This window comes from Nylanderia fulva, unplaced genomic scaffold (genome assembly GCF_048542155.1).
Source record: "Nylanderia fulva isolate GAGA-0341 unplaced genomic scaffold, ASM4854215v1 Scaffold76, whole genome shotgun sequence".
NCBI lineage: Eukaryota > Metazoa > Arthropoda > Insecta > Hymenoptera > Formicidae > Nylanderia > Nylanderia fulva.
The window spans coordinates 143,521-171,150 of record NW_028190873.1 but is presented as its reverse complement, the minus strand read 5'-3'; the positions used below and the strand labels follow the sequence as shown (position 1 = coordinate 171,150).

Genomic DNA, 27,630 nt, shown 5'->3' with positions numbered 1-27,630 from the left:
AGAATTGCCACCGTTACTCTATAAAAGTAACGCGTTACCGTTACCGTTACTTTTTGTAAAAAGTAACGCGTTACCGTTACTCACAAAGTAACGATGCGTTACTTTCTCGTTACATATTCGGTTTTTGTAATGCTAGAGCCTATTATTATTAAAATGTATAATTATATATAGGAAGCGTTTTTTAATATTAAATATTTACTTGCATTTATTGCATGTAATCTTTATTATTTATTATATGAATTTAATATTAACTCAGAGATAACTAAAAAGTAACGGCTAATTCGTTACCGTTACTGTAAAAATGTAACGACGTTACCGTCACCGTTACAGATAGAAAAAAGTAACGATCGTTACCGAAAAAAAGTAACAGTAACGGTAACGACGTTACAAGTAACTTACTTCTCAACTCTGATTAATATTAATATTAATATATATATGTATATATATATTAATATATATTTAATATAATTATATAATATTATATTAATATTAATAATTATTGTAATATTAGTATTAATATAATAATGATTCTTAAATCGGCCAAAGAGCCCAAGCACGAAAATTAATTTTTCAGAACTGTATCTCTTGGTTTGAGATTACTAAATTCCATATATTAAACTCGAACTTACATATGGAAAAATAGGCGAGAAAAATATAGGTCCGAAAAGTTGCTGAAGCGGGAATCGAACCCGCGTTTTTCACTTTCCGGGCGACTGCTCTTACCACTAAGCTATTCAGACCCTTTCGATCCAATATTTTTCATTTGCCTTATAATAGATGTTAGTAAATAATGCGATGATTAGGCCCAGGCGTGAAATAAATTAAATAAGAAAATAATTTTATCGGCTCTCAATATTAATAATAATAATATAATAATGATAAATTATTTATCATTATTATATTATTATTATTAATATTGAGAGCCGATAAAAATATTTTCTAATTTGATTAGTATTAATATCAATATTTATATTTAATACACACGTACGTACCCACACATATACACACACGCATACCCACGCACGCACGTACACACACGCGCGCACACACACACACACGCACGCACGCACGCACGCACACGCACGCACACGCACACACAAAATGTATTAATATTATATTTTTTTTCCTTTACAGGAATATCACAAGGGAGAAAATTTAGTAATCGATAACGTGGAAATGAATAATGTGATTTATATGTTTCGATGTCAAAATAGTACACTCACTATTAAAGGCAAAGTGAATTCCGTCGTTATGGATTCTTGTCGTAAATCATCTATTGTATTTGATTCTCTTGTATCAAGTATCGAATTTGTTAATTGTCAAAGCGTACAAATGCAGGTATGTATAAATGCAATATCTTTATTAGCATATTTTTTTTATTATCACGGTTTTAAACAAAGATATTAGATATAAATAATATCAACTAATACCTTAAAAAAATTATTGCCAGAATAAAGTTTTTTCTTTGAAGAAAAAAGTTGCTCTTAATTTTTTACAAATATTTAATAATTCAGTGTATAAAAATATAAAAACGTGTATTTAGAAAAAATAAAAACTGATATAATATATATAAAATTATACATTCTTATAAAAGAGAATTTAAATAAAAAGCTTAAAAATATTTACATAAATTGGATAAATATTGTACATGTCCATTTATATGTTATAATTTTCTCCACTTCATTTTTAAAGTATTACAGTACATTGAAACTGAATGTGATACTTTTATATGTATGTTCATATTTAAATCCTACTTTTTCTTTCTAGTTATTAAAGATCGTTTTCAACTGTGATTTGGAAATACATCTGCAATAAATATTCTATCGAATAATTCTTGATTGGAGACGATAAATGTGCGACATATATTTGTTTCAGATAGTTTTCATAATTTTATTTTAAATTATTTAAATTATTTACTTTTAGCGATTTGCGTCCGTTTCTGAAGATTTGTATTTATACCGACTATTTCTTTTTTTCCCTTATTTTGTCGTTTTTTATATCTGTCACAACATGCTTTTGACAATTGTCAAAATTATGCGCAGACTTCGAGCTATTTTTATATCCTTGATATAAAGTTATCGGAAGAGACAAAGCGATTTCTTGCTTCTTCAAGTTTATTGCATTATTCTTATCAAGGAATTTATTTTCAATCGTAAATATTCCTGGATTTCTTCTCAAACACATGTCCGAATAGCACTTTAAGGTATTATCTTTGATAGAAATTTTATGTTTGTAATTCGGGCCTGTATTTATTGAAGGATCAGACGAATTGTGAACTTCTTGATCAGCGCTTCTTGATCGCAGTATTGCGTGACTTGTTTCGTTCAAACATCGTAGAATGTCACGTTTACCTTTGGAGATCGCTCTGTTCTGACTCTGAAGAAAAGTGTCTATGTAATCTCTGATACTTTGAATATGTTCCAATATGACATCTTCGAACTGAATATGCCTCAAGATGGTTTTTGCTCGCATCGATTTATCAATTTCACCTTGATGATCCACGCTAACTGGTATCGCAATTGAAATTACTTTTTCGTAAACCGGAGGAGGCTTTAAGGCAACGTTATCAGAATGCATCAGATTGGTGATGCTAAAATATTGCGAAGGTGTTTCGGAAATGCAATTTTGATTCTCTCTTATTTTTTGCTGCAATAATTCAGGAAACATGTCGCGTCGTTGCTTCATGTCTAAGTAAATGCAACATTGATTGATCTTGTCGTGAAAATCACCAGTAGGTGGCTCTTCCACTTCGACATCCACTATTATCGATGGAAAATTAGGGTCATTCAATTCCGACAGAAGTTCATCATCTATCGGACACTTTTTTCGAACACGTGTTAATAAGACCTTTTTAAAATGCAAAGCTTCTCGAAGCAATAATGCTGTAGATTTTTCTTCTCCGTCGCTATTATTTGACATTTTGCTTTGGCTGCCATTTTGAGATGTTATTACATTTCCTTGTTCTTCGTTAATAGTAAAGTTCTTAATTGAAGATATATTTTGAATGGATTTAGATGAAGATATATTTTGACTTGAAGGTTTCACTGATGATGTATTTTGAATTGAAGATTTAATTGAAGATATATTTTGAACTGAAAGCTTTGAAGATATATTTTGAATGGATTTAGGTGAAGATATATTTTGACTTGAAGGTTTCACTGATGATGTATTTTGAATTGAAGATTTAATTGAAGATATATTTTGAACTGAAAGCTTTGAAGATATATTTTGACTCGAAGATCTAATTAAAGGTATATTTTGAATTGAAGATTTAACTGAAGATATATTTTGAATTGGAGGTTTCATTGAAGACATATTTTGAATTAAAGATTTATTTTGAATTTGAATATTTGGATCCTCGAAAGATGATTCGGATGATAAAAAATGATTAAAATATTTCTTGATGTCATTATTAGAACATTGATACACTTTAGATGTATTCAATGAATATTCGACCGAGGAAGATAAACTTTCTTCATCGATTCCATTGATTTTATCTATCGATTTTTGTCTTTCCGACGATCGAAGACTCTTATTCCGATAAGTTCGCAACATATTATGTAAACTGCGAAGTCTCTTTTTAACTTCGAACAAAGTTTTTCGTGACGATTGTGTATTATGCGTTGCTTTTTTGCTTATTGGGAAAATCGGAATCAATTCTTTCGATGGCGCATCGTGTTTTTTATTAGCATTTTGCATAATTTCATCCTCCTTTTTCACACATTTTATCTCATTCATTTTTTCTTCTTTTTCCGTTGCATAAGCATCACGAGAATGTGTCTTCTTTTTTTCTGTCATAAGTAAAGCTACCTAAAATATAAAAAATAAAGAATTGGAAAATTAAATAAATATTATAATATATGAAATTAAATTATATAGTAAAATTATAGAAAGTATACCATTTTGATTAAGATTCCTGAGTTTTTGCCGCGGTCAAAAAAATGTTAGATTATGACGTTAGAGGCAAGAAAGCACACGCTGAAAATTTTTAGACTTTAAGAGTGTGCTAAAGTTATCTGAAGTATTGTTAAAAATATAAAACTATATAAAATAAAAAAAATTTTATTTCGAAATGGCATCTAAGAATTTTTAGCGTGTATTTTCTCGCTTATGACATGTCTTATATAGCTATTAATAGTCAAATATTGCTGAACCTATATAACTGTGACGAGAAAATATTGCATACAAAAATTGAAAAAAAGAAAAATGAAACACTATTTGTTAATATAATGGTCAGTGATGGGTAAGATAAATTTAAAATGTATCTTGATACAGATACAGATACGTGTAAAAAAATATATCTAGATACATCTAGATAGTATATCTAGATACAGATATACAAATTAATGTATACAGATATAGATACTCAGATACTCTAAAAGTATTTCATACATATCAGATACTTTTAAATTATATTTTATCATAATAATGGTAATATGCACAAAATGCACTGAATAATTCTTTTATCTTTATTAATATTTTTGTTTATATTACGACTTTATTCGTAAGTCTTAACACGTGAAAAATGCCTCAAAGATATTGTCACTTAAACTATTTCGCCATGGTACTCAAATTTGCCAATGCTTAATAATCGGTCAAAAAATCGGTTGATATGTTGATAACTTGCAGTCTTGATCTTTTAAAAATTTAAAGAATTGGGCTATTCAAAAAAATATGTGAAAATGTATCTGCAAATGTATCTGAAAAAAGCAATTCAGATACCATGTTTTGTATCTAGATATAGATATAGATACTTCAATTCGAATATATCTCAGATACACAAAATGTATCTAGATACTCTCTCTACCCAACACTGATAATAATTAATAAATCTTACTTGTTTCGAATGAATTTCAGTTTTCAAAGAAGAAGCTTTACTCGTTTCCGAGGAAATATCGGAATTACTCAACGAATGCAAACATTTATTATTAAATTCCAATTCTTTAAGGAACGATTTACATTTATACACGGTATTTGTGAATTTTTCACAAAAGTTATATGTATTATTCGTCAAATATGTTGGATATTTGCCATTCTGCGTTAAGAGCTTTCTTGAAGATTGACGATTATTAATTTCGTTCGAATTTAAAGGTAGAAATTGCCATTGTAATGTGGAATCTTCACTTTTCAAAGAAAGATCACTTCCTTTCTCACTCACATTTTCTACACACAGCCTCCGTGAACGTATTCTAATAAAATAAGTTATATCAGTTATTGTGCAAATTGCCTCAAAAGCACTTTGTGCACTTCTTCTAAATTATTATTAATAAACAATAAATAAACAATAAATTTTATAGGACTAATATTTAAAGTTTTAGGAGATTAATATTATTGCAGACGTAAGAACGAAGTCTATTTACTATTTATATACATAATTAAATTATTAAATAAAATAATAATTAAATTATTGAAAAAAATAATTAGTTAATATTTTTGATTTCTTTGTGTACTTTTTCCAGTCATCCGGATTGGATAATGTCATCCTAATCTTCCGTAATTTCTTTGGATTTAAATTATATATTTGATGCGGTAATGGCCACGTTCCATATTGCATTTTATACGTTAGGACATTGACCTTCAATTCTAAATCATGAATCTTATGTCCAACTTTACCTAATACTTGTCTATTCAGCACAATATGTTCCGTGCGTATCTTTTTGCGATATTTTATACGGATAAGTATCGTGGAAGTGATGACTATCACGAGAACCTTTAAATATTATAGAGAGAAGTATATGAAGTAATCAAAAGTTATCTTGAACTACTTGAAATACTTGATACTTCAGAGGAAACAATTTTAAATTTATTTTATAAAAAATTTAGGCTAAAAAACTTAAATATTATTTAAAACAAAATTTAAAAATTAATAAAATTAAATTGTCAACTACATGTTAGAATTGTGACGTCAGAGGTGAGAAAATACACGCTAACAATTCTTTCTTGTCTTTGATGTCACAATTGAATATAATTGCGGCGAGGATCCAACACAAACAATAGAAGTTATAAAACAATTTAAATAAATTTCTAAAATATTAATTAAATTAATGTAAAAAATTTAATTTATAAAACAAAATTTAAAATAAATTTCACCCATATCATTCCTTCCTTCGTTAAATAATCGACGACGTCGGACACCACTTCGCACCATAAATAATTTACCACTGCGATTGCACATTCCTTCCAATCTCTCTCGCATGTGACTGCCGCAGTTTCGAAACTTCCACCTAAATGTTTCCATTCGTTGAATTCTTTGGAAAATCGATCTCTTCAGTACAGATCATATATATATATATATATATATATATGTGTGTAATTTAAGTCTAAGAGATTAATATATAATATGATAAATGTAATAAAATATATAAAAACCGATCTTACCAACTTTCCACGGCATTTTTTATAAATTGTATTTTGTTCAAGTAACATAGATAAATTATACATAAAAAATTCGAAAGAACTGTCAAATTCTCGAAATCTTCCATTAGCGATATGTTCAACTCGGATGTTAAAAATCCGAGAAGTTAGCGTGCATCAGCAATTGTCATTTAAACGTAGTAATCTGAATATGGGTGTTTTTCAGCAATGGATATTGTATGATAATTGTGACACAATAGTTGCTTTCCATTTATATTGAAACTCAGATAAATCTCATTTCTGTTTTTCTTTAACATGGATGTTGAAGAAACTAATAGTTGCTTTCCATTTACATCAAAACTCAGATAAATCTCATTTTTGTCTTTCTTCAACATCCATGTTAAAGAAAAACAGAAGTGAGATTTTTCTGAGTTTTGATGTAAATGGAAAGCAACTATTATCAGTTCCGACTTGTAACTGGAACATTGCTTACTTTTCTTAATTTCACCGCCAGAGGGCAGCGCAGTCGCTTTACATATAGTTTTTCAAAAGAGTGATGGCAAAAAGATTTGTTTTTTCGTTCATTTTATAGAGTCGAATTTTTTTGGGACCTCAAATTTCAAACTTTTTTATGCCAAATAGTATTATATGATGAGACATTAATCTCAGAAAAATTTCAAGATGAGCATAGGCACAGTTTCGGAGATATGAAGAAGTAAAAGTAAAGTTCTCATACACCCTGACTAAAAATCATCACTTTCATCCCTTTGTATCTCCGTAACCGTGCGTATCTTATCTTGAAATTTTAATGTCATCATATAGTACTATTTGCCATGAAAAAAAATTTGAAATTTGAGGTCCAAAAAATGGGCGAAATTTGTCATCACTCTTAAGCTTTTTAAAGTTTATCTCTTCTTTCTTACTTTCCAAAGTATTATTCTGTAAAAAAATAATAACTAAATATAAATATAAAGATATAAAATATAAAAATGTAAATATAAAAAATGGTACTAAATATAAAAATGTTGAAAAGCATCCTATATTGTTAATTTCTCTGAATATTAAAGCTTATGTCGGTATATAGCCTAATTTTTAATAATTAAATCTGTTTTGTATGTTTACAGGTTCTTGGAAAAGTACCTACAATTTCCATAGACAAGACGGACGGTTGTCAAATGTATTTAAATGCAGAATCGTTGAATGTTGAACTGATTACTAGCAAATCTAGTGAAATGAATGTTATGGTACCCAAGAGCAACGGAGATTATGTAAGTTTGTTTTACAATTAATTTGTAGATGCACATATATCTCGAGAAATTATATAAATATATTATATTACAGAATGAATACCCAATACCAGAACAATTCAAGACCACTATTAATCAAAATGGTCTTACTACTACAGCCATCGATTCACTTGGTTAAAAACGTAAGAGATTTGTTTAAATGCATAGCCTACTTTAACAATATAGCTCATTAAAGAGATATAATTATCAAAAATATTCAATCATCAAAGATATCAATTTATTAATATCATTATTATTTATTATCTTCTTTATATAATGCGGAGCTAAAAAGAGAGATGCAATATTGCATATCTTATTTATATGTAACAATTTGATTTAGCATATGATTGGGTTTTAAATGGACGTGTAATGAATTGTGTAATTATTATTATTAATTGTATAATTATTATTACAAATGCATTTGATAATAAGCGCAGTAATAATTTATTTATTAAACTTAAAGAATTTTATTCTACAGGATGAGGAAAAAAGGTCGAAACCCCCGAATAACTCGAAAAGTTAAAATAAATAAATATAAATATAAGTTTTCTAGAAAACTTTCAGATAAAAGTTGTAGGGTTTAAAAAGATTTATTTATTGATCTTATCAGTTTGACATTGGGCGGCATCGCCAAGATCAGGACAAAGTCATCTTGAAATTTTTTAATTTGATCACTATTTTTTTCATAAATCGATTTGTCGCAATATTCTGCATAAGTTAGGAGTAGGATGGCAAAAGAAAATAATAATTTACGAGATATTTTATACTTTAATTTGATCTAATCTTACATAAACTGTATGCAATATTTCGTAAAATATTAATTTTTTGTTCATCTTACCGAAATATATTTATGCACAAAAAATAAGAGAAATTAATTGATGTAAAGAAAACATGTAGTTATTTGTAAGAAAAAAATATGTAACTGCTAGTTGCAAATACCTTTTTCCTCTACCCTATATATATTTAAAAATAAATTATCAAATTATGAAGTCAGCATGAATTATATTGATTCAGATTAGTGGGTCTATTCTATAAAAATGCTCTGTAACGCTGTATTTCTGTAAGCTATGTAGCAATGTAGAGCAAAAAAGAAAGAGCAAGAACGAAAAAAGAAAAGAGCTACAGAGCTGAGGAGCGAAAATTTTCTTACAGAATGCGATTATAGATATCTTGAATCAAGATAGTCGATTTTTGTAAATCCCTTTATAAAGCTTCCATTTCCTCACTGCAACGATATTGAAACGATATGTGATATCAGAAGCAAAAAAAAATGATTTTTTTTCTTACCAAATACATAAAATATAAATTAGTTTTTTTGTATGTCACCACTCTTTTATTCAATATGTATTGGTAAAAAATATCGAAAAATCTTTTTTTTTATTATCCTGCATTCATGTAGAATATACATATGTGTAACTATAAATCTATATATTCTGCATTTTTCCAGCCGAAATAAATTGTTACAATTAATCAAGATTTATGACTATTTGTTAATCAACGAATCCCGAAAAAGAAACACACACTGGCCTATTTTACCAATCTATCAAGAAGTGATGGTGTACGAAAATATTAATTTAAATTGATGTATGTATAACACAATAAAAAAATTTATATAATTTATCCCTTGTAATGTAATGTAATTCAATATGACGCAGTAAGGGATCGCAGTAATCTTATTAATTATAATGTATCTATTAGAGATTATTGCAGAATTTTTTTATGGATAAATATTCACACATTAAGTTTGAAAGAAAAATGATATAACGATGGTGTTATACATATTATTATGGATAAAAAATTTTATTATCTTTGAATAACTGTTTTATACATTTACATCATTTTCTATGGTACAGAAATTTTGCTCAAACTTGTTGCTGCATAGTATTTGTTGAATACTAAATTAAATATACACGTACAGTTAATAAAAAGAAAGGAATTATTAGGCCTCTGAACATTACTCATGAATGGTGTTGAATGTCATTATAAATAGTTCGATATGCTTTGCCTCTGATAAACTTTTGCTCTGTGTGTATATCATGTTTGCTACTATACAGTATTTATTAATGGAATACTAATTGAAAACTTGAATAGAAATCTAATAGCGTGATATCTAATGAGAATACATTAGTATTAATAGTATTAATACTAGTAGTACATGAATTAGTAGTGTTAATAGTATTAATAGTATTAATACTCAAGTATCGTTACTTAAATAAAGTATTAAATAATAAGAACGTTTATAACAAATTACGGCGAATATTATAAGCAAATTTTTCATTTGCCTGTATCAATTGTAATAAATATATACTTATTTCACGTAGACTATTTTTAATCTAATAACATTATGAACATTTCATATATAAATATATATATTTAATACACATATATTTATAAAAATTTTTATTTTAACATTAATATGTATAATATATATTATTTTTTTAGATATAATTATTGGTATATAATATATAATTATTGGTATATATGTATATATATAGTATATAAAAATTTAATTTATAAATCTAATAGATCAAATATATATAATTTTATTCTCTTTTTATAATACAGCATATACCCAGATAGCCACAGTAATTATTATGACATCAAAATGCATCATTTTGATGGCAAATGATGCATTTTGACATCAAAATGATGTCATAATAATTACTGTGGCTATCTGGGTAATTATGCATTGTAATACTATGTTATTATTTTTCAATTATCTGAGTAATACGAAAAGTTTTTTTTGGTGAGAAAAAGTTTTATTTTGAAAATTCAAAAAATTCACATGAAATTTTATTGAAACTTAGAAAATTTTTTAAATTGGAAATTTTTTCTTAATATAAGCTGTTAGTAATCAGCAAAATTAACAATTAGTCCAGCGTTCAATATTGAATTGAAAAGTATACGAATGTCTTACACAAATATAAATATTACTATCCTGCCGTAGATAAATTATTATAGCCTTATATACAGGCTGTCCCATTTTAAAGTTTAGAGCTATATTTCACAAACTAATGATTTTATTGAAAAATGTTTCATATAAAAGTATGGTTTTAAGGGGACATAAAACGGTGACAATGATTTGACTTTGGCTAATTGTTTGAAGATCATGTAAAGGTGACTTTTAACTTCTTAAATGGAACCATTATGTTTTTTTTACATAAATCGATTCCTCGCAATATTCTACATAAAAAGTTATAAGGGTAGAATGGTAAAAAAATTGGGTGATTAATGAGATGTTAATGTTTTTGTGTTATTAACTGTAATTTGATATAAATATACATAAACTATGAAGTAATTCGTAAATATTTATATTTCAGAGATTTTATTTTTCGTTTTAAGATATCTTTTCAGATATCGCTCATCGCTCGTTTTCGGCGATATAATGACGTCACGTAATCGCTAGCGACATGATTTTGTAGTTGGATTTTTTTAACTACAAGCGATATTAACAAGTGAAAGACTGCATGCAGTCTTCTTCATTCTTCAGTATTACAATTACATATAATTAAATATAATTCTTAACATTACTACTACGTTATTTCGGATCGAGTATCTTAATGTTGGAAAATTTATGCGTATTACATTGTGTCCTGTCTGATTTATCATCCGTGCGTATTTGCTATGATGAGATCGTTATTGAGAAATTATCCCGTGAAATTTCATCATTTGTTTGCGAGAAATTATTGTTACTTTCGGTGTGCACTGTGAGTGGTTAATACAATTATTAATTAGTCAAATGTTAAAAAAGATATCCTTTCGTAATTTTTCCGCTTACTTATATGCGGATTGTTTAAACATTATACACGAGCGAATAATAATTTTTCATTAAATTAAATATTTTTTGTAGATTGAGTATGTTACACTTTCATTATCCATTTGATTCATAAATTTCAAAGTTGTCTTTCACACTTGTTAATATCGTTTGTAGTTCGAAAAATCCAACTACAAAATTATGTTTCTATAGCGATTACGTGACGTCATATCGCCGAAAACGAGCGATGAGCGATACATAAAAAGATACCTTTATGCACAAAATAATGAGAGGAGTTAATTTGTGTAGAGAAAACAGGGAAAGAAGTCTTATAGCGAATTCGATTGGATGCACCAGTGCGCACTGAGTGCATATAAAGGTTTATCACACACAAATTCACAATGACACAAGTAATTAAAAAAGGAAAATAATTAATAGTAAAAGCTATTATTATCATTATTCATATTGAACAACAATAATAATAGCACTTACTATTAATTATTTTCCTTTCTTAATTACTTGTGTCATTGTGAACTTGTGTGTAATAAACCTTATGGATTAAAAGAATTGGTGATGAATTTCGAGATAACTGAATTACTTTTCATATTTGATAAAACTTGGATACTAATGGAAGTCAATTTCAACTATTTGTTTGACTATGGTGTTCTTGTGCTTTGAAGATTTCTTTTTGCTGAATATTGAAGGATTCAGTTGAGGATCTCGCATGAAGACGAATGTTCGAAAATAACCAATTTGGTATTCATTATTACATCTCTCAACCAAATAACCTGTGCCCAGGTAAGTTGGGTAAGTTAGTGATTTTTTAAACTAATTGTCAGTTAAGTTAAAGTTAGTTGCTTATAAAATTAAAATAATTAAGTTAACCCCTTAAGTCCCTTATAGAAATTTATCACTAGTAACGCCAATTTATCACTTATTTCGAGTACTCAATCAATTATTTCGAATACTTGAATTACTGTATATCAGTATTTTAAGTACTCGAAATACTCGTGATTAATTAGCGTTACTAGTGATAAATTTCTATAAGAGGTGTCAATGACGGAAAAATCCGCCAAAATAAAACTGGCCAAAATTTAAGTGCTTCATGACGAAAAAATCCGCATATTTTATTATATAACGCCAATAAATCACATTTACAGTGTAGCAATTGAACTAATAATGCATACTTTAATGTTTTTGAGGTCGCTGATTATAAGTTTGATATCGGATTTTAGAAATTGAAAATTGCGGATCCAATATACATATATGACGGATAATAATTCTTCAAAATTATAGTATAGTTAAAAAGTTATATTTTATTTTTCAAATACCGGTTCAATGTATCAGATAAAATATTTTTTTGATATTGAAAATTTAAAATTAAACCGATAATTAGCAATACAGCGAATCGAAAAATTTTTGAGGTTATTATTCGCTATTTTGAATTTTGGAATTCTAACCTTGGATTTCTGATCGGCACCATAAAAAATCTCGAAAAAGTGACGTACTTTATATTTCTAAGTTTATATCATTATATTATATAGTATCTTTGGCACAGCGTGTTTCTTGCCTGACATTCAAGGGGTTAAAAGTTGCATGAACAAAAAATTAATTTAGTTAAAGTTAAGTTAAGATTAAATTAACTGTACTTAAATCAAAAGTTAATTTTTATAAAAATTATTTATATTAAATTAAAATTTTGTTTGTGAATTCCTTTAAAATTTATAATTATAAATAACAAATAAATTTTGATTTTTATATAGAAATATTGATTTTTTGGTTATACGTGTAAATCAAAAGATTTTAGCCTGAACTCGCACCAGAGGCAAAGTTTTTTGATAAAATCAAAGGATTTTATTAGCCTGGATTCGAACCAGGGACAAAGTGTGTCGGTAAGGAACAAAATGATGGTCTCCTCTTTAGACAGGCCTTTGTCTATTAATCTATGGTTATATTCGTAGCATTGAACAGCTGTCAACGTAAAGGTTAATAGCACGGTCTAAAGCGAGGAGCACACACTTTTCCATAGGCGCATAAGCGTAAGAATCTTGATTAGTCTATAAATATATGCATAAGAAATTCAACCAATCGAATTTCTTATGCATATGTTTATGTGCTTATGCAAAAGTGTGTGCTCCTCGCTTTACATACAGGTCTGGAAACTCCAGTGGTGGGAGAAGTTTGCTTAGAAAAGCTGTTTTTAGTTTTCTAATGGCCGCTTGAGTCGCTGCGGTAGTTACGTTGGCGAGGGAGGTCAAAGGCTGGGGGAGAATATCTAACTCCATTTTCTTTTTTCTTATATTTTTTAAATTATTAAGAAACGTTATATTTAAATTTAAAAAATTAATAGATAATATTAATAAATAATTAATAAATAATAAAAATTAATTGTTATAATAATTATAATTATTATATGTAATAATAAATATATAATAATAATTCAAATAATTATAACAAAAAAGTGATCCGATTGCCAGTGTATTACTGATATCTTGTCATGTTCTGATCGTTGACAAGAAATTGACATTATGATCATTTAGTTTTTACCACTTTCTTGTAACAGGTATTTTTTTAACACTTATATATGATTTTCGTATTCGTTTTGTATTGTCATTTTTTTACTGAGATTTATAATTTAATTTGTAGCCTAAAGAGGACCCAATTCAGGGTCGAAACGTTGCGTCTTTTTCAATAAAAGATTTTTCACCTTAGCCGCAGTGTTGGTCAATTGATTTCCTGGTATCTTTATTAAAATAATTATATATAAAAATAATATAATTTTATTATAATAATATGTAATTATTAATTATTAATAATAAAAAATATTTTTAATTTAATAATAAATAAAAATTAATAAGAATCAATTAAATATTATAATAATTATTAATTATTAAGATTATGTTTTATATAATATGTAATAATAATATGTAATCAATTATATATTATTATTAATAAATACTAAATAATTAATTAATAAGTAATAAATAAGAAACAAATTTCAAATTTTATTTTTAAAAGTTTATTTATTCATCAATTTAGATAATTTTCAGGTTACATATATCTGGGGACATTTATCACAGCGACAAATAGTGGCTATGTTAAGAACTAAATTTTTTTTCTATAAGCGATTATATTTTCCCACTACTAAAATTGCAGGCAGTTTCAAGACCTGTATCACCGATGAGGTATCTCGTCAGTGCCTGTATCTCTTATAGAAATTTATCACTAGTAACGCCAATTTATCACTTATTTCGAGTACTTAAATTACTGTATATCAGTATTTTAAGTACTCGAAAGAAGTGATTAATTGGCGTTACTAGTGATAAATTTCTACAAGGGATGTAAGACCGTAGTTAATAGTTTGACAGTTTGTTTAAAATAATATTAAATCAAAGTACATAAAATCAATGGCGCGCGCAAAGCGCATTGTCTAGTCAATTTCTAAAAAAAGGCATGTAAAGTCAATAATCGCATCCCTCGAAGTTTATTGTTGTCGATTTTCTGCGATGCTAATTGGCTGTCTCGATTCACGTTATATTCGTAGCATTGAGCAGTTGTAATCACGAAGGTTAAAGCGGGGAGCACACACTTTTGCATAAGCGCATAAGCGTAAGCATAAGAATCTTGATTGGTCTATAAACGTATGCATAAGAAATTTAACTAATCAATCGAATTTCTTATGCATATGCTTATGCGCTTATGTAAAAGTATGTACTTCCTGCTTATTGGTTTGACAATTGTTCAAAATAATATTAAATCAATAGAGCGCGCAAAGCGCGCGCTTATGTTGTCTAGTAACTTAAAAAAAACAATGATATTCAGAGATAAAAAATTTAACTTAAGAATAAGTTAATAAATTTAAGATCAAAAATAATTAGTTGAAGTTAAAAATTAATACATTTTAATTTAACTAAGTTAATTGTAAGTTAAAAGTTATTAACTTTTTAACTTTTTTTAACTTTTAACTAATTAATTATTACCCAACCCTGGCTGTTCCAAAAGAGTTATTTCCTCAGCAGTAGAGTCAATGTTTGGTTTCAGATGCACAGGTTCACCAATTCCTTATTGATAGGTGTATGACACGTTTTATAAAATAAGCTTTTGAAGTATTGTTATAAACTTGTTTTTATCATTATTGTCCACTGCCTCTACATATAATTTCGATTTTTTTATTGGGCGTGTGTTTAATTGTCAACTTCGATAAACGTTGAATTCCTCGACACATTTCCTTTAACGTCTGAATTTTCAGCGATTACTTTTCTGTATGTGATAGACTCTGAATAACTTTCTGTAATATTAAGATGCGATGTCTCATCATTTTCCTTGCTCTGTGTAATACTTGGATCTGTCGATATAATTTGTTCGTAATTTGATAGCTGGATCATAGTATCGTGCTCCGTAACAAAAGTTTTCTCTGAATCCGGTAACAACGGTGTGATAATTTTGTCCTGAGATATATTTGATTTCGCATTGATCTCGTCATTCGAAAGAAATAAATCACTCGAATAATGAAGAGAAACATTATCATCATAATTTACAACAACCGTAATTTTATCAACGGGTATTGTGTGTCTGAAAGGTTTCATAGTCGCCGAATTCTCGATCAAGCTTGAGCTGAAACCATCTCCATTCAGATTAGAAGTATTGTAACTGGTATAAATCGGTTGCTGCAAATTAACATCAAACCTTCTTTCCTGTAAATTTTCATTTCTGCCCGATGTCAAGTTATCACTGTATTGGTTTTTTATTTCCAGTTCACTTTCTGTGTCCGATAGAGGCTTTGTTATGCCAATACCTACATGGGTAGACGATTTACTCGATTTTATTTCACTACGGTGTGACTCGATATTATCAGGTTCTATCGTCGACGTCAAATTATAAAATTTTTCTTCAGTATGCGTTTTCTGAATTAAAGTATCTTTTATTGAAATATTGTCGGAGATATTGTGAGTTGTCAAACTTTCTGACATCTTCGAATTGGAAATTATTTTGCCGTTGCCATCATATTCTGGTGAGATCTTTAACTTGACATTGTATGTTTCTGAAGGTAGTTCTCCGACCACTTCAATGTCCGGTTTTTCATTATTGTTTGGTGTAGAAATTGTCAAATCTGGAATAATTCTGTCGCTTGAAAAACCGGTGGTTTCCGTGCTGAAGATACTGATATCATGAAAATTAACGGATCCCAATACCGATGATGTACTGGTCGTATTGATTTGTTTCATATTATTGTCAAAATCGTTTGTTAACGATACACTTTTCTGCGTGTTTAATCCAATATGATCAGTTTTTCCAACATCATCGTTAAATAACAACTTAAATTCTGTATTAGGATAGCCTGGTATAATTGGTTTCCAACGCGGCGAAGTTTTTAAATCAAGGTTATGAAAGTCTTTGAAAATATCTAAAGTGCTTTGAGTTGTAATGATCCTTGACATTTGCACTTTATGTTCTCGTTTTTCATTTAATTTCTCCTCATTAAACATAACTGTCGTGGAAGATTTTTTTGTCGGCAGATATTTTAGGAAATTAGAAGTTTGGTTCGATCTTATGATTTGTTCATCTTGGGAGAACATCTTTCTAGTAGTGTCTTCGATATCTAATATTGACTCAGTTTCTTTAGTTGAATTGTACGCAGTGATATTAATTTTCGTTGCTGTAAAACTAGCTTTAATAATTGGGATGTTGTTAAAATCTACATCGGGTTCATTGAAATCGACCTTAATTGGTCGTACAGTGTGTGTTTTCGGCTTTGAGCTCAGAATGCTGGTTTTGTTTGGTCGTAGTAGACCGTTTTTGGTAATCATCGCGTGTTTCTGTTGTTCCTGTTTTTGATTTATGATATCTATCTTCTCTCTTTTTTCCTTATTTATTCCTGTAATTTTTATAAAAAAACTTTTATAAAAATATGTAAAAGGAAATTGATAACATATATTCGAATTAAATAAATAAATGCTTCAAGAAACATTAAAAATATTATATCTCATTATTTCGAATCTGGATTTAAATTGTGAATAGACAAAAAATGATATTTGTATTTATATATAGCTGTATGATATTTTATTAAGAAAATATTTATAGATAAGAAATAAATACTATTATGTGGATATAGCGTACAAGATAAAAAGAGACAAAAAGATATTAAAAAAACAAGAGTGAAGGAAAGTTCGAAAGTATATGATTCAACTGAAAAGAAATCCTTACGTTAAAACAATTGCTTTCTAAAAAAAGAAGTACTTCAAACAGTTCTTTCTATTAATGCCCATTAAGGCTTCTGGATCTTTACCGATTATGTTGGAATTGTGACGTCAGGGAATAATTTTCGAAATATTTTAAAAATGTGCTAAAAAACATCTAGAGTAGCGTTTCATCGAAATATCTTTTTATTTAAAAATGACATCTAAAAATTTTTCAGCGTATCCTTTCTCGTCTCTGACTTCACAATCTAATATGGCCGCGGAAAAGAGTCCCCCCCCCAAATATTCAATAATAGTGTTGAAATTGTTATAAAAAAAGTTTTTATTTAATGTTCACTAAAATTTATGAACAAAATTTATAATGTCAAGTAATGTCTAAAAAAATAATTATTATTTTATTGAAGGACTTTGCACTAAAATATATATAATTAATAATAATACTTCTATTCCATATACAATACATTATAACAGCTCAGTATTATAGTTTATCATTCGATTTAGGTGATCATTACTTACTTTTTACTGATAGGGATTTAAGATTTAACTCCATATTTTTGAACAAAGATGTTATTGAATATGTTTCTTTGACGATAATATTTATAATGGTATCTTCAATGTTTATGATTGAACGTGGTATCTTCCTTCGATCAAGATATAATCTAAAGAAAATTTTCAAGGCTCCATTTTCAAATTTATCTATTATCGTTCGCTTATATGATGAACCTAACACGCTTCTTCTAAATAAAAGCTCCAACTGAAAAGAATAAAAGATTGTATCTTTAAGGAATTTGACTTCTTTTATACCTAAGACAATTCTAGAATACTTTACTTACAATGTTTTGAAATTTCCGCTCTTTTGCTCGAAAAATCATGCTTGTGCTCAGTTTTAACAAGGGATTGTATTTTTCGCCTTTAATTATTCTGAAGCTACACGAAAATCCGACAACAGCTGTCAAAATCAAGAAACGTAAGATTAAAGTATTATGTGACTATTATTGTTATGCATATAATATATATATATACAGGATGTCCCATAATTCGCGAATCACCTTTCATGGGCAGATAGAGCGTGTTAAACTGAATAGAAAAATCATATATCATTTTGCGATATTCGCAATAATTATTGAGTTATTTATTAAAATATCTAAACGAATAAGCAAGTAGAAAGCATTATTTGATCGAGAGGCAGCGTCATGCAGCAAGCGGCGACCAATGTAGTGGCGCCAAAAAGTAAGATGATACTTTTGATACTAAGCGGCATATAACAAATAAGTCATCCGACATGCACACCGAGTCCGGCCTATCGCTTTCTACCCGCTCATTTGTTAAGATATTTTAGTTAATAACTCAATAATTATTGCAAATATTGCAAAATGATACAGGACTTTTCTATTCAGTTTAACACGCTCTATCTGCCCATAAAAGGTGATTCGCGAATTATGTGACACCCTGTATATATATATATATATATATATATATAAATAATATGCATAACAATAATAGTTACATAATATTTTAGTCTGATGTGCGGGCGTTCCTAGGATTGACTGGTCAATCCTGCGGAACAACCAAGCGTATTGGTCAAAGTCCGAAATACTTTTGTGTTTCGGCTTTTGACTGGTACGTTTTTAATCAATCCTAGGAATAACTATAATATGGCTGGTTAAAGTTAGAAACTAAAAATATCATTTCGGTCTTTAATGTCAATCTTAAATGGTGCTTAATTCGAACTTTGACTATAAAAAAATAAAATTTTGATCGCCTTAAATTGTCATTTAAAAAAAAAATATTTTTAAATTAGCCACGTTATAAGAAACTTTGTTGACATGTATAGAATATTATAAAAGATTTGAAACATGGTGGAAGGAAATAAGATGAAGCAATGCGCATCATGAGTTTCAGTTTGGGATCAGCCAATAGAAAACGCCGCACAATTGTCAGTCATTACTAGCGGTTTGTTTGAACAATATTATATTATAATTAACTATTATATTATAATTAACTGAATATTTTTCCGAAATTTAATGTCAAAAATATTGAATACTTTTTCCAAAAATAAAAAATAAAAAAATACTAAAAATTAGTCCTATAGAAGGTAAATCTTCCCTTGATATTTTATTCTAAAATAAAATATATTCATAAAATATATTCATAAAATATATTTACTTGCTAGTTAATACATAGTTTTATTACACATTTTCTTAATTCTTTTCTCTTTTCTACTTTTCTTTGTTGTTTTCTTAAACCTATTTTGTTCTGTAATTTCAATATTCCATCTTCTGAGCCTGATGTACGTTCTTGTGCGTATCAAACACAATAGAGCATCACGAGGAATGGAGTCATTTTTCCCCATTACAAGATATGTCACTTTTTGAAAAATATGTTTTGTTTTTGGTTTCAGATGATTCGACCCATCAAATTCTTCAAATACGTCCTCCATTATGTTTACCACTTTGATGAATTCTTCAGAGGGGTACATCAAACCCCCTTTCGATAACATCATTATATATAATAATAATAATATATGAATTTTAAATCGGCCAATAGAGCCCAAGCGCAATTTTTCGGAACTGTATCTCTTGGTTTGAGATTACTAAGTTCCATATATAAATTAATCTCGAACTTACACATGGAGAAAAATAGGCGAGAAAAATATAGGTCCGAAAAGTCGCTGAGACTTAAGTCGGTAAGAGCAGTCGCCCGGAAAGTGAAAGACGCGAGTTCGATTCCCGCTTCAGCGACTTTTTGGACCTATATTTTTCTCGCCTATTTTTCTCCATATGTAAGTTCGAGATTAATTTATATATGGAACTTAGTAATCTCAAACCAAAAGATACAGTTCCGAAAAATTAATTTTTCGCGCTTGGGCCGATTTAAAATTCATATATTATTATTATTATTAATATTGAAAACCGACATATATTTCTTATCTGATCATTATATATATTCCGAGTTATCTAGCAATCCTAAATCTCTTGTTGGATTACCCAAAAAGGAATACTTGTCCCTGAACCGATAGGCAACATATCCCGTGATGTATTTTAAGCCTTGATTATGGATCCATTCCAGGTCATCAATTTTGTCAACATTTTCGACCTGTTCGAGGAGATTCATTTCTTTTTCTGTTGGCTCATAGTCGTAGAAATGTGAAACTAGTAATGGAAAAAGAATTTATGTCAATATGATTTCTATATCTCATTCAATTATATACAATTAATTTCAAATCTAACGGCAGATGCTATTAATATAAATAGAGTGATGATGATGAAAAAATTCCCTTTGATGAAAAAATGATGAGAAAATGATGAAGAAGTGATGATGAAGATTAACTCTCTTTTTGTCGCAATAACATGTAAATGGTAGTACATAGAAATGTTATAGCAGAACATATTTTGTCCGTTTATTTTGCCTTCATTAACTTTTAAAATCATCCTTTTGTTCAATGGATTCTTCAGGAAGCTTCAGTAATTCACAATCGTCAGTTTCCATCGGATTGCTATTATCCACATACGTTATTTCACTTATCTCATTTTCCATTATTTCACAGTCCTCTTTTTCTCCTCATCTTCTGGAGATTCTAGCTCATGTTTATAAGAAGTCCATCTTCATTTTGTTGTGAAGCAGAGTATAAAGGATTTTCCTTAGACAAAAAATTCTGTACTTCTGTCAAACTTAAGTCGAGTGGGTCTGGAATGGTGTTTGCTCGAATTGAAAAGAGAGCTGTGGAGTGTTTTCCAAAAATATACCACCGAAGTCTATTTTGTAGATCTATAGTGTTGATGCAATCTATAAAGCGAAATTATAATATGTAAGTTTATTTTTTATTTTACTTTCGTGTCTCTTTTCCAAGTTCTAATATATACCGAGAGCTAGAGAGAGAGATTAGCCTTCGCGAGTATTGTTTTCGTTTCTTGCTTATATTTTGATTTATGCTTGCGGTTCTCTCCCCACATTCTTACTGTATGCCCGCTCTCTTACGTTTGGGCCATCGAATAAAGCAGACGTTTATACAGTACTTAACAGAGTGATTTTATTAACTACCCATCAGATTATGGGCCCAGTACGTACTAGTCAAAAATAATTGAGGAGAAACGTGCAAAAATCACTGAAATAAAGCCAGTTAGTTCTTTTATACGGATAATAAAATACGACACGTGGTAGAAGAAAAGTGTGTGCACATGATTATCAATCAATCCGATATAATGGAGTCAACCGGTGCTATAGGCATCAATAGAAAAACTGTTAGGAAGAGAAAATTTCTTAACGTGGAAATTTGTAATGCAAGCATTACTGGAGAGTGAAGAGCTGTGGGGCTGCATTCAAGGCGTAGCTGCGGACATACAGAACGTAAGAAAAATGGCGAAGGCAAGAGGATATCTGATTCTTTTTGTGGATAAACGGAATTATAGTCATATACAAGAATGTTTGACCCCAAAGGAAATTTGGATGAAGTTAACAAAAACATTTGAGGACAGCAGATTAATTCGCAAGGTAAGCCTACTGCGGACTTTTACTTCAACTAAATTAAATGAAGGTAAGAATGTAGAAAAGTACGTGTATAAAATCTCTAACGGAGCACATCAGTTAAAAGGAATAGACTTCACCGTCTCTAAAGAAATGATAGATGCTTTAATGCTGTCAGGATTTCCTGAAGAATTCAAACACATGATAATGGGCTTAGAAAACTCAGGAACGGCTATAACGGGTGATCTGATCAAAATTAAGTTATTGCAAGAAATCAAAGTTCCGGAGACCGTGCAAAATGAATCTGAAGGAGCGGCATTTCTTGCTAAGAATAAAAAGGCAGGAATGAAATGGCAAAACAAGGCGCGCAAGTGTTTCAACTGTAGCAAGCCGGGGCATTTTGCCGCGAAATGCAGGTTCAAGAGTAAATAAAAAGAAGGTGAAAACTCAGATAATCCTAAGACTTTTCTCGGCGATGGCGGCTGCAAATAGCATAAAAAAAGATTACTGGTATATGCATTTTTGCGCGTCGAGAGAGACGCACATAACGAAAAAAAGAACTGGCTCGAAAATGAGGATGTTAGTGACACTACAATTATGGCAGCGAATGGCCAGAGTCTAAAAGGAACGACAAAAAGTTCAATAAATCTCAAAATAAGCAACGGTAAAAAAGGTGATCGTATCAAGGTCGAAGAAGTGACGTACGTATCGGAGATAGCAGCTAATATCTTATCGATTAGTAAAATCATGAACAAAGGATATCAAGTAAATTTCGACAACAGAGAATTTGTCGTGGTAGACAAGAAAACAAAACAGATAGCGGCCAAAGGACACCGACAGGACGGAGTGTACATAATAACCTCATTAGAAGAAAAGGCGATGTTCGTGAATAAAACGAGCGAGCTAATGTGGCATCAAAAGTTGGGACATTTGAATCGGAAATCTATGTTGAAACTCAAAGCGCAACCGGCTTACGGATTATCCAAAATAGAAGTAAGGAAATATGCGAGGTATGCGTCACGGGCAAGCAAAACAAATCACCTTTTTATGCAATCGCCCGGCTTTTGCGAGATTGTTTCGCCTTTAAGGTCGAGATCACTCTGTGCTTTGTATTGTGCATCTTTTCCGCGTCGCATCATTGTACAATCGCGACTGCGTGTTCTTTTTGTATAGTTTAACTACAGTTTATTTAAATAAAGACTGTGATAGACAAATTCTTTGCTATATTTTACTACTACTCCATACGAGCACGCGCTCCGTCCGAATCGATTTCCGATAGCTAAGCTTTTTAGATCTCCTTCCTCCTAGCGAGGGAAAGAGTGAACAGGTAGTTTATTATATATTAGTCAGATTTCGCGACCCGATATTGCCTATACAGTAAACGGGTTATCATCATATTGTAAAAATCCGAAGCAGCATTGGCTAGCTGTAAAGCGCGTAATGCGATATTTGAAAGGGACAATAAATTATAAATTAACTTTTAATAATAAATTGAATCACGAATTAATAGGACATAGCGATGCGGACTGGGCTAATGACTCAAATGATAGAAAATCGATTACTAGTTGCGTATTTACTAAATGCGGAGGTACAATTAATTGGTTTAGTAAAAAGCAAAGAACTGTGGCCTTATCTATGGTAGAGGCCGAATACGTAGCTTTGTCATTTACGAGTCAAGAAGCTATTTGGTTACGCGAGTTAAAAAAGGAAATCAAGCGTACAAATAAAGGCGAAACTCTTCGTATAAAATGTGATAGTACTGGTGCAATTGCTTTAGCAAAAAATCATATCACTAGTCAAAGGACTAAACATATAGCGATGTTCGTCATCATTTTGTTCGCGAGAAAATAGAAGAAAAGGTTATCGAAGTAGACTATTTAACGACGAGCGAAATATTAGCGGACATATTTACAAAAGCATTAACCCATTCTAAGCATAAGATGTTAAGTGTGCAATTAGGATTAAATTAAATATTATGTTGATGCATTTTTGTTTATATATTATAATTTGAGGGGGCGTGTTGGCGCAATCTATAAAGCGAAATTATAATATGTAAGTTTATTTTTGATTTCAGTTTTGTACCCCTTTTACAAGTTCTAATATATACCGAGAGTTTTAGCCTTCGCGAGTATTGTTTTTGTTTCTTGCTTATATTTTGATTTATGCTCGCGGGTCTCTCCCCACATTCTTACTGTAAGCCCGCTCTCTTCCGTTTGGGCCGTCGAATAAAGCAGACGTTTATACAGTACTTAACAGAGTGATTTCATTAACTATCCATCATATAGCATTGGGGTGATCATTATATCTTTCCATACCACGGAGGTAAGAGAACATATTCTCCAGCCCATCTTGATTTAGTCGGCAAGTCATAAGAAATTGAATTTTTTCTTGGTTATAGGTCGTTTTCAAATATGCAAATAAACTTGGCAACGAGCGACAGCACAGCGCGATGCTCTTCTGAAAAGAAAGCATAGATTTTTTCCCAAAAACAGTCATGTTTGTGATGAACTCTTCCATTTCTTGCAATACTTGACATTGAAATTCAAGTTGAACGCCGAATCCGTGACGTTCTGGATTTTTTCCATACATCGTTCTACTGTTGCAAATCTCAAACCATTTATTAAATATTTCCAGCATATGAACCACTGCAGAGCAATTTTCAAAATCAGCAAGACCTTTTGCAGCGCAAGATTGAATAGCTTTTGCTATGCTGTTGGAAAATACTTGTGCGGCCAGCTTTATATTTTATATTTTGACGTTGAAGGCCTCTTACATCTAAATGATGTTGTGTCAACTTATGGGCTATTTTCAAACCTGTTGTGGCGATAAATGCCACAAGCATATAAAATATATACAAAATAAAAATTAAAATTACAAGCGACGTGTGTTAAGAATATCGCAACCGGTGACACAAAACAATAAATAAATAAACGAGCGACTAACATGACGAAGATAAATTTCGATTTCCGAACATAATAAAATGCGAGAATACTTCAAAATAAAGATAGAGTCTAATCACCTAAAAATAAGGTCGAGGAATGATCGAGAGAAACGAGACAATGCGCGGCCTCGAGGATAGATGGAATTTGACTTGCGTTCGCGTAACATGTTTGTTTCTCGGTGGAGAGTAAAAGTTTGTATTAGGTCTTTTGTGACACGAATAAATGCAGTAAAATACAGTATACCTTGCACCTTAAATTAATATTCCGGATAAAATATCCTCTCCTGATCCGTGATAGTGGCGAAACATAGTTAAAGAACAAGAACGCGCCCGAACTGTACTTGTTGTCATTTTCAAAAGTAGATGCAATGGATCCTTGGTTATGTGGATTCCATTATAAAGAAATCCATGATCCAGAAAGTGATTTTGTGCCAGTTTTATCATATGGGGGGCGTCAGAAAAAACGTAAATACGATATTGATCATTATTTGGGTGTTCAAAATAATAATGTTCATCTTTGCATGTTCCAATATTCAATTTGTTCCATAGCTTTGCGTTCGTTGTTCCCAGATCTGATGCTGCAGCCATTACCGTGAATCTACATTCAAAAAGCTGTTTGATTACTTGCTTCAGAGTTTCTTTGTCCATTGTTTTATCATAATCATAAAACACTGGCTGTTTCCATCGACCAAAAAGTCCTCTAGCCATGATAAATTAACATGTTTTATGAGGCCTAATAACTTCCTCATCCTTCTTGTTAATTGCCACGTCATTGGAGATGTAAACCTCATCAAAAGTTAATACTGATAATCTCTGTAATTCTGTTAAATGTTAAACTTGCAGATTTGTTTTTCATAATGGCTAGGACGTCATTTAAAATACCTGGCATAGCATTGAATTTTCGAGCCCAATTTCTCAAGGTTGACAGCTGGTAGAGGAATTTTTATATTGTTCCTAACAAACCTATAAGGTTTGGAGCTAATGCTTCGTAAAGATATGGCTGATCAATATCTTCAGAACACCATATTGTTTTTTTTTATTTTCGTTGCAGAATATTTTCAATTGTCCTGGTGTAAAAACACTTTGCAATATTCTTTGATATTTCATCTCTTTACTCTCAGCTTTAGATATTCTTCTTTCTTGCACACAAAGTTTCTTGTCTTTTTTTCCAAGCAATTTATCTTTTTTCTTAATTATTTTGTCTTTTTCCTCGAGCTTTTTATTTGTCGTAATCATCTTTTGCATGAATCCTTTGTTAACTTCCCTCAATTGTTCATTCGTTTTTCTTAATTCTTCTATTTGCTGCAACAAAAGTATCAATTTTTGGCTTTGCTTGTTAAGGTTTTCTTGTTGAGACTTTTCTGAAGACCTAGACTCCTGAGTTTCTGAGTTGAGCTAATCCAATATTGATGTCCCTTTCATCCTGAACTCTCCGATTTTCGTCGGAAATTTCCAGTGCCAAATGTTCAGTCGGAACAATATCTTTTCTTAAACGTGGTAGACGTCGAAAAGAATCAGGCAATTGCTGTTGTGCCCAAGATTCTTCCTTATAGGCACTTGGCAGAAAATGAAGAGAATATACTCTTCCTTTTAATGAAAAGAAGCAAACAATAACTTTTGAATATAATATTTTAATGACTATGATCTAACTGACTTGTTTTTGTATTGATATTTGGATTTTTACAGTGTTTCAACCATTCTTGGCAAATATCCGTCTTTGGAAAGCTAAAAAACTAATTTTTTCATTTGTCGATTTGTTCCGCTTTTCAGTACTGCTCTGACACTCTATAATCGGATAGCGTGGCATTTTTTTTATATAATCCTGAAATATCAGAAATGAAATTCTAGTATTTGTCGTTAAACTAACAACACATTCGGACATATAATCCTTCTGAATCAGAAGTATAAAATTTTACAGCATAATACTTAATATTATGCATCGTATAATAATTGCCTTAAATAACAAGAAAAATTGAATATTGAATTACTCTTTAATATATTCACATTTATTATTCAATCACAAAAACCCTTTTTTCATTTATTATTCAATCACAATAACACTTCTTTCAAATTAAATTTTTAAAAATGCGCGCTTAACCTACACTGCGTGATCACGTGTCAATGAAAAAAGATGGCGGAAACTGTGCGAATCCCCCACCATGTCTGAGCTGCACAGAACAAAACAAAACTTGACGTCACGAGGATTGCCTCATCTTATTTCCTTCCACCATGATTTGAAAGTACATAATATAAAACAAAAGAAACCAATAATTATCGAAATATTCTAAATCTGTAATAAATACCATATATTACTTATTCTGATAATAAATATATTACTTATCCTGGTAAGTTGATTTATAACATTTAGAATTGTATAATATAATTAAATTTTCCTTATATTTTTGTATCCTTGAAAAAAATGTATTTATAATTGTCAAATGTATTGTGCAATTCTAAATCTCATAAATCGACTGATTGCCAAAATGAATATACTTATTACAGATTGAATAATATACTTATTATAGATTTAGGATATTTCGATAATTATTGTTTTCTTTTGTTATATTACATATATTACGTACTTTCAAATCTTATATAATATTCTATACATGTTAACAAAGTTTCTTATAGCGT

The 27,630-nt window shown here is 29.9% G+C and overlaps 3 protein-coding genes across 5 annotated transcripts in view; 1 reads left to right on the top strand and 2 right to left on the bottom strand.

The window, feature by feature from the left end:
• Positions 1-9,960, top strand: part of capt (adenylyl cyclase-associated protein 1) — a 38,211-nt gene extending 28,251 nt beyond the window's left edge. For 2 of the 3 annotated variants that reach the window (XM_029307500.2, XM_029307502.2), the window contains exons 6-8: positions 1,135-1,338; positions 7,479-7,622; positions 7,696-9,960. In XM_029307500.2, coding sequence (XP_029163333.2) covers positions 1,135-1,338; positions 7,479-7,622; positions 7,696-7,779 — 432 coding nt within the window. In that variant the 3' untranslated portion in view covers positions 7,780-9,960. The remainder of the gene's footprint in view (positions 1-1,134; positions 1,339-7,478; positions 7,623-7,695) is intronic. The other variant, XM_029307501.2, reaches the window with a different exon arrangement.
• LOC146720156 (uncharacterized) lies at positions 1,963-6,394 on the bottom strand. The gene is made up of 5 exons (XM_085488994.1): positions 6,379-6,394; positions 6,091-6,248; positions 5,451-5,710; positions 4,838-5,189; positions 1,963-3,810 (listed from the first exon to the last, which is right to left on the bottom strand). Exons 1-5 carry the CDS (start codon positions 6,392-6,394, stop codon positions 1,963-1,965), a joined length of 2,634 nt encoding a protein of 877 aa, XP_085345120.1.
• Positions 9,961-15,385: 5,425 nt separating the features above from the next.
• Positions 15,386-27,630, bottom strand: part of LOC114934796 (uncharacterized) — a 35,124-nt gene continuing 22,879 nt past the window's right edge. The window contains 4 exon segments of the mRNA XM_085488998.1: positions 15,386-15,584; positions 15,586-17,269; positions 18,108-18,345; positions 18,425-18,540. Coding sequence (XP_085345124.1) covers positions 15,446-15,584; positions 15,586-17,269; positions 18,108-18,345; positions 18,425-18,540 — 2,177 coding nt within the window. The 3' untranslated portion in view covers positions 15,386-15,445.

What these genes read in the sequence shown, in the direction of transcription:
- LOC146720156 (XM_085488994.1), bottom strand. An exon ending in CGAAGGAAGGAATGATATGG is followed by an intron (nt 5,711 to 6,090) that starts GTGAAATTTATT and finishes TAATATTTAAAG; the next exon opens with GTTCTCGTGATAGTCATCAC. An exon ending in CTGAAATTCATTCGAAACAA is followed by an intron (nt 3,811 to 4,837) that starts GTAAGATTTATT and finishes TTTATATTTTAG; the next exon opens with GTAGCTTTACTTATGACAGA.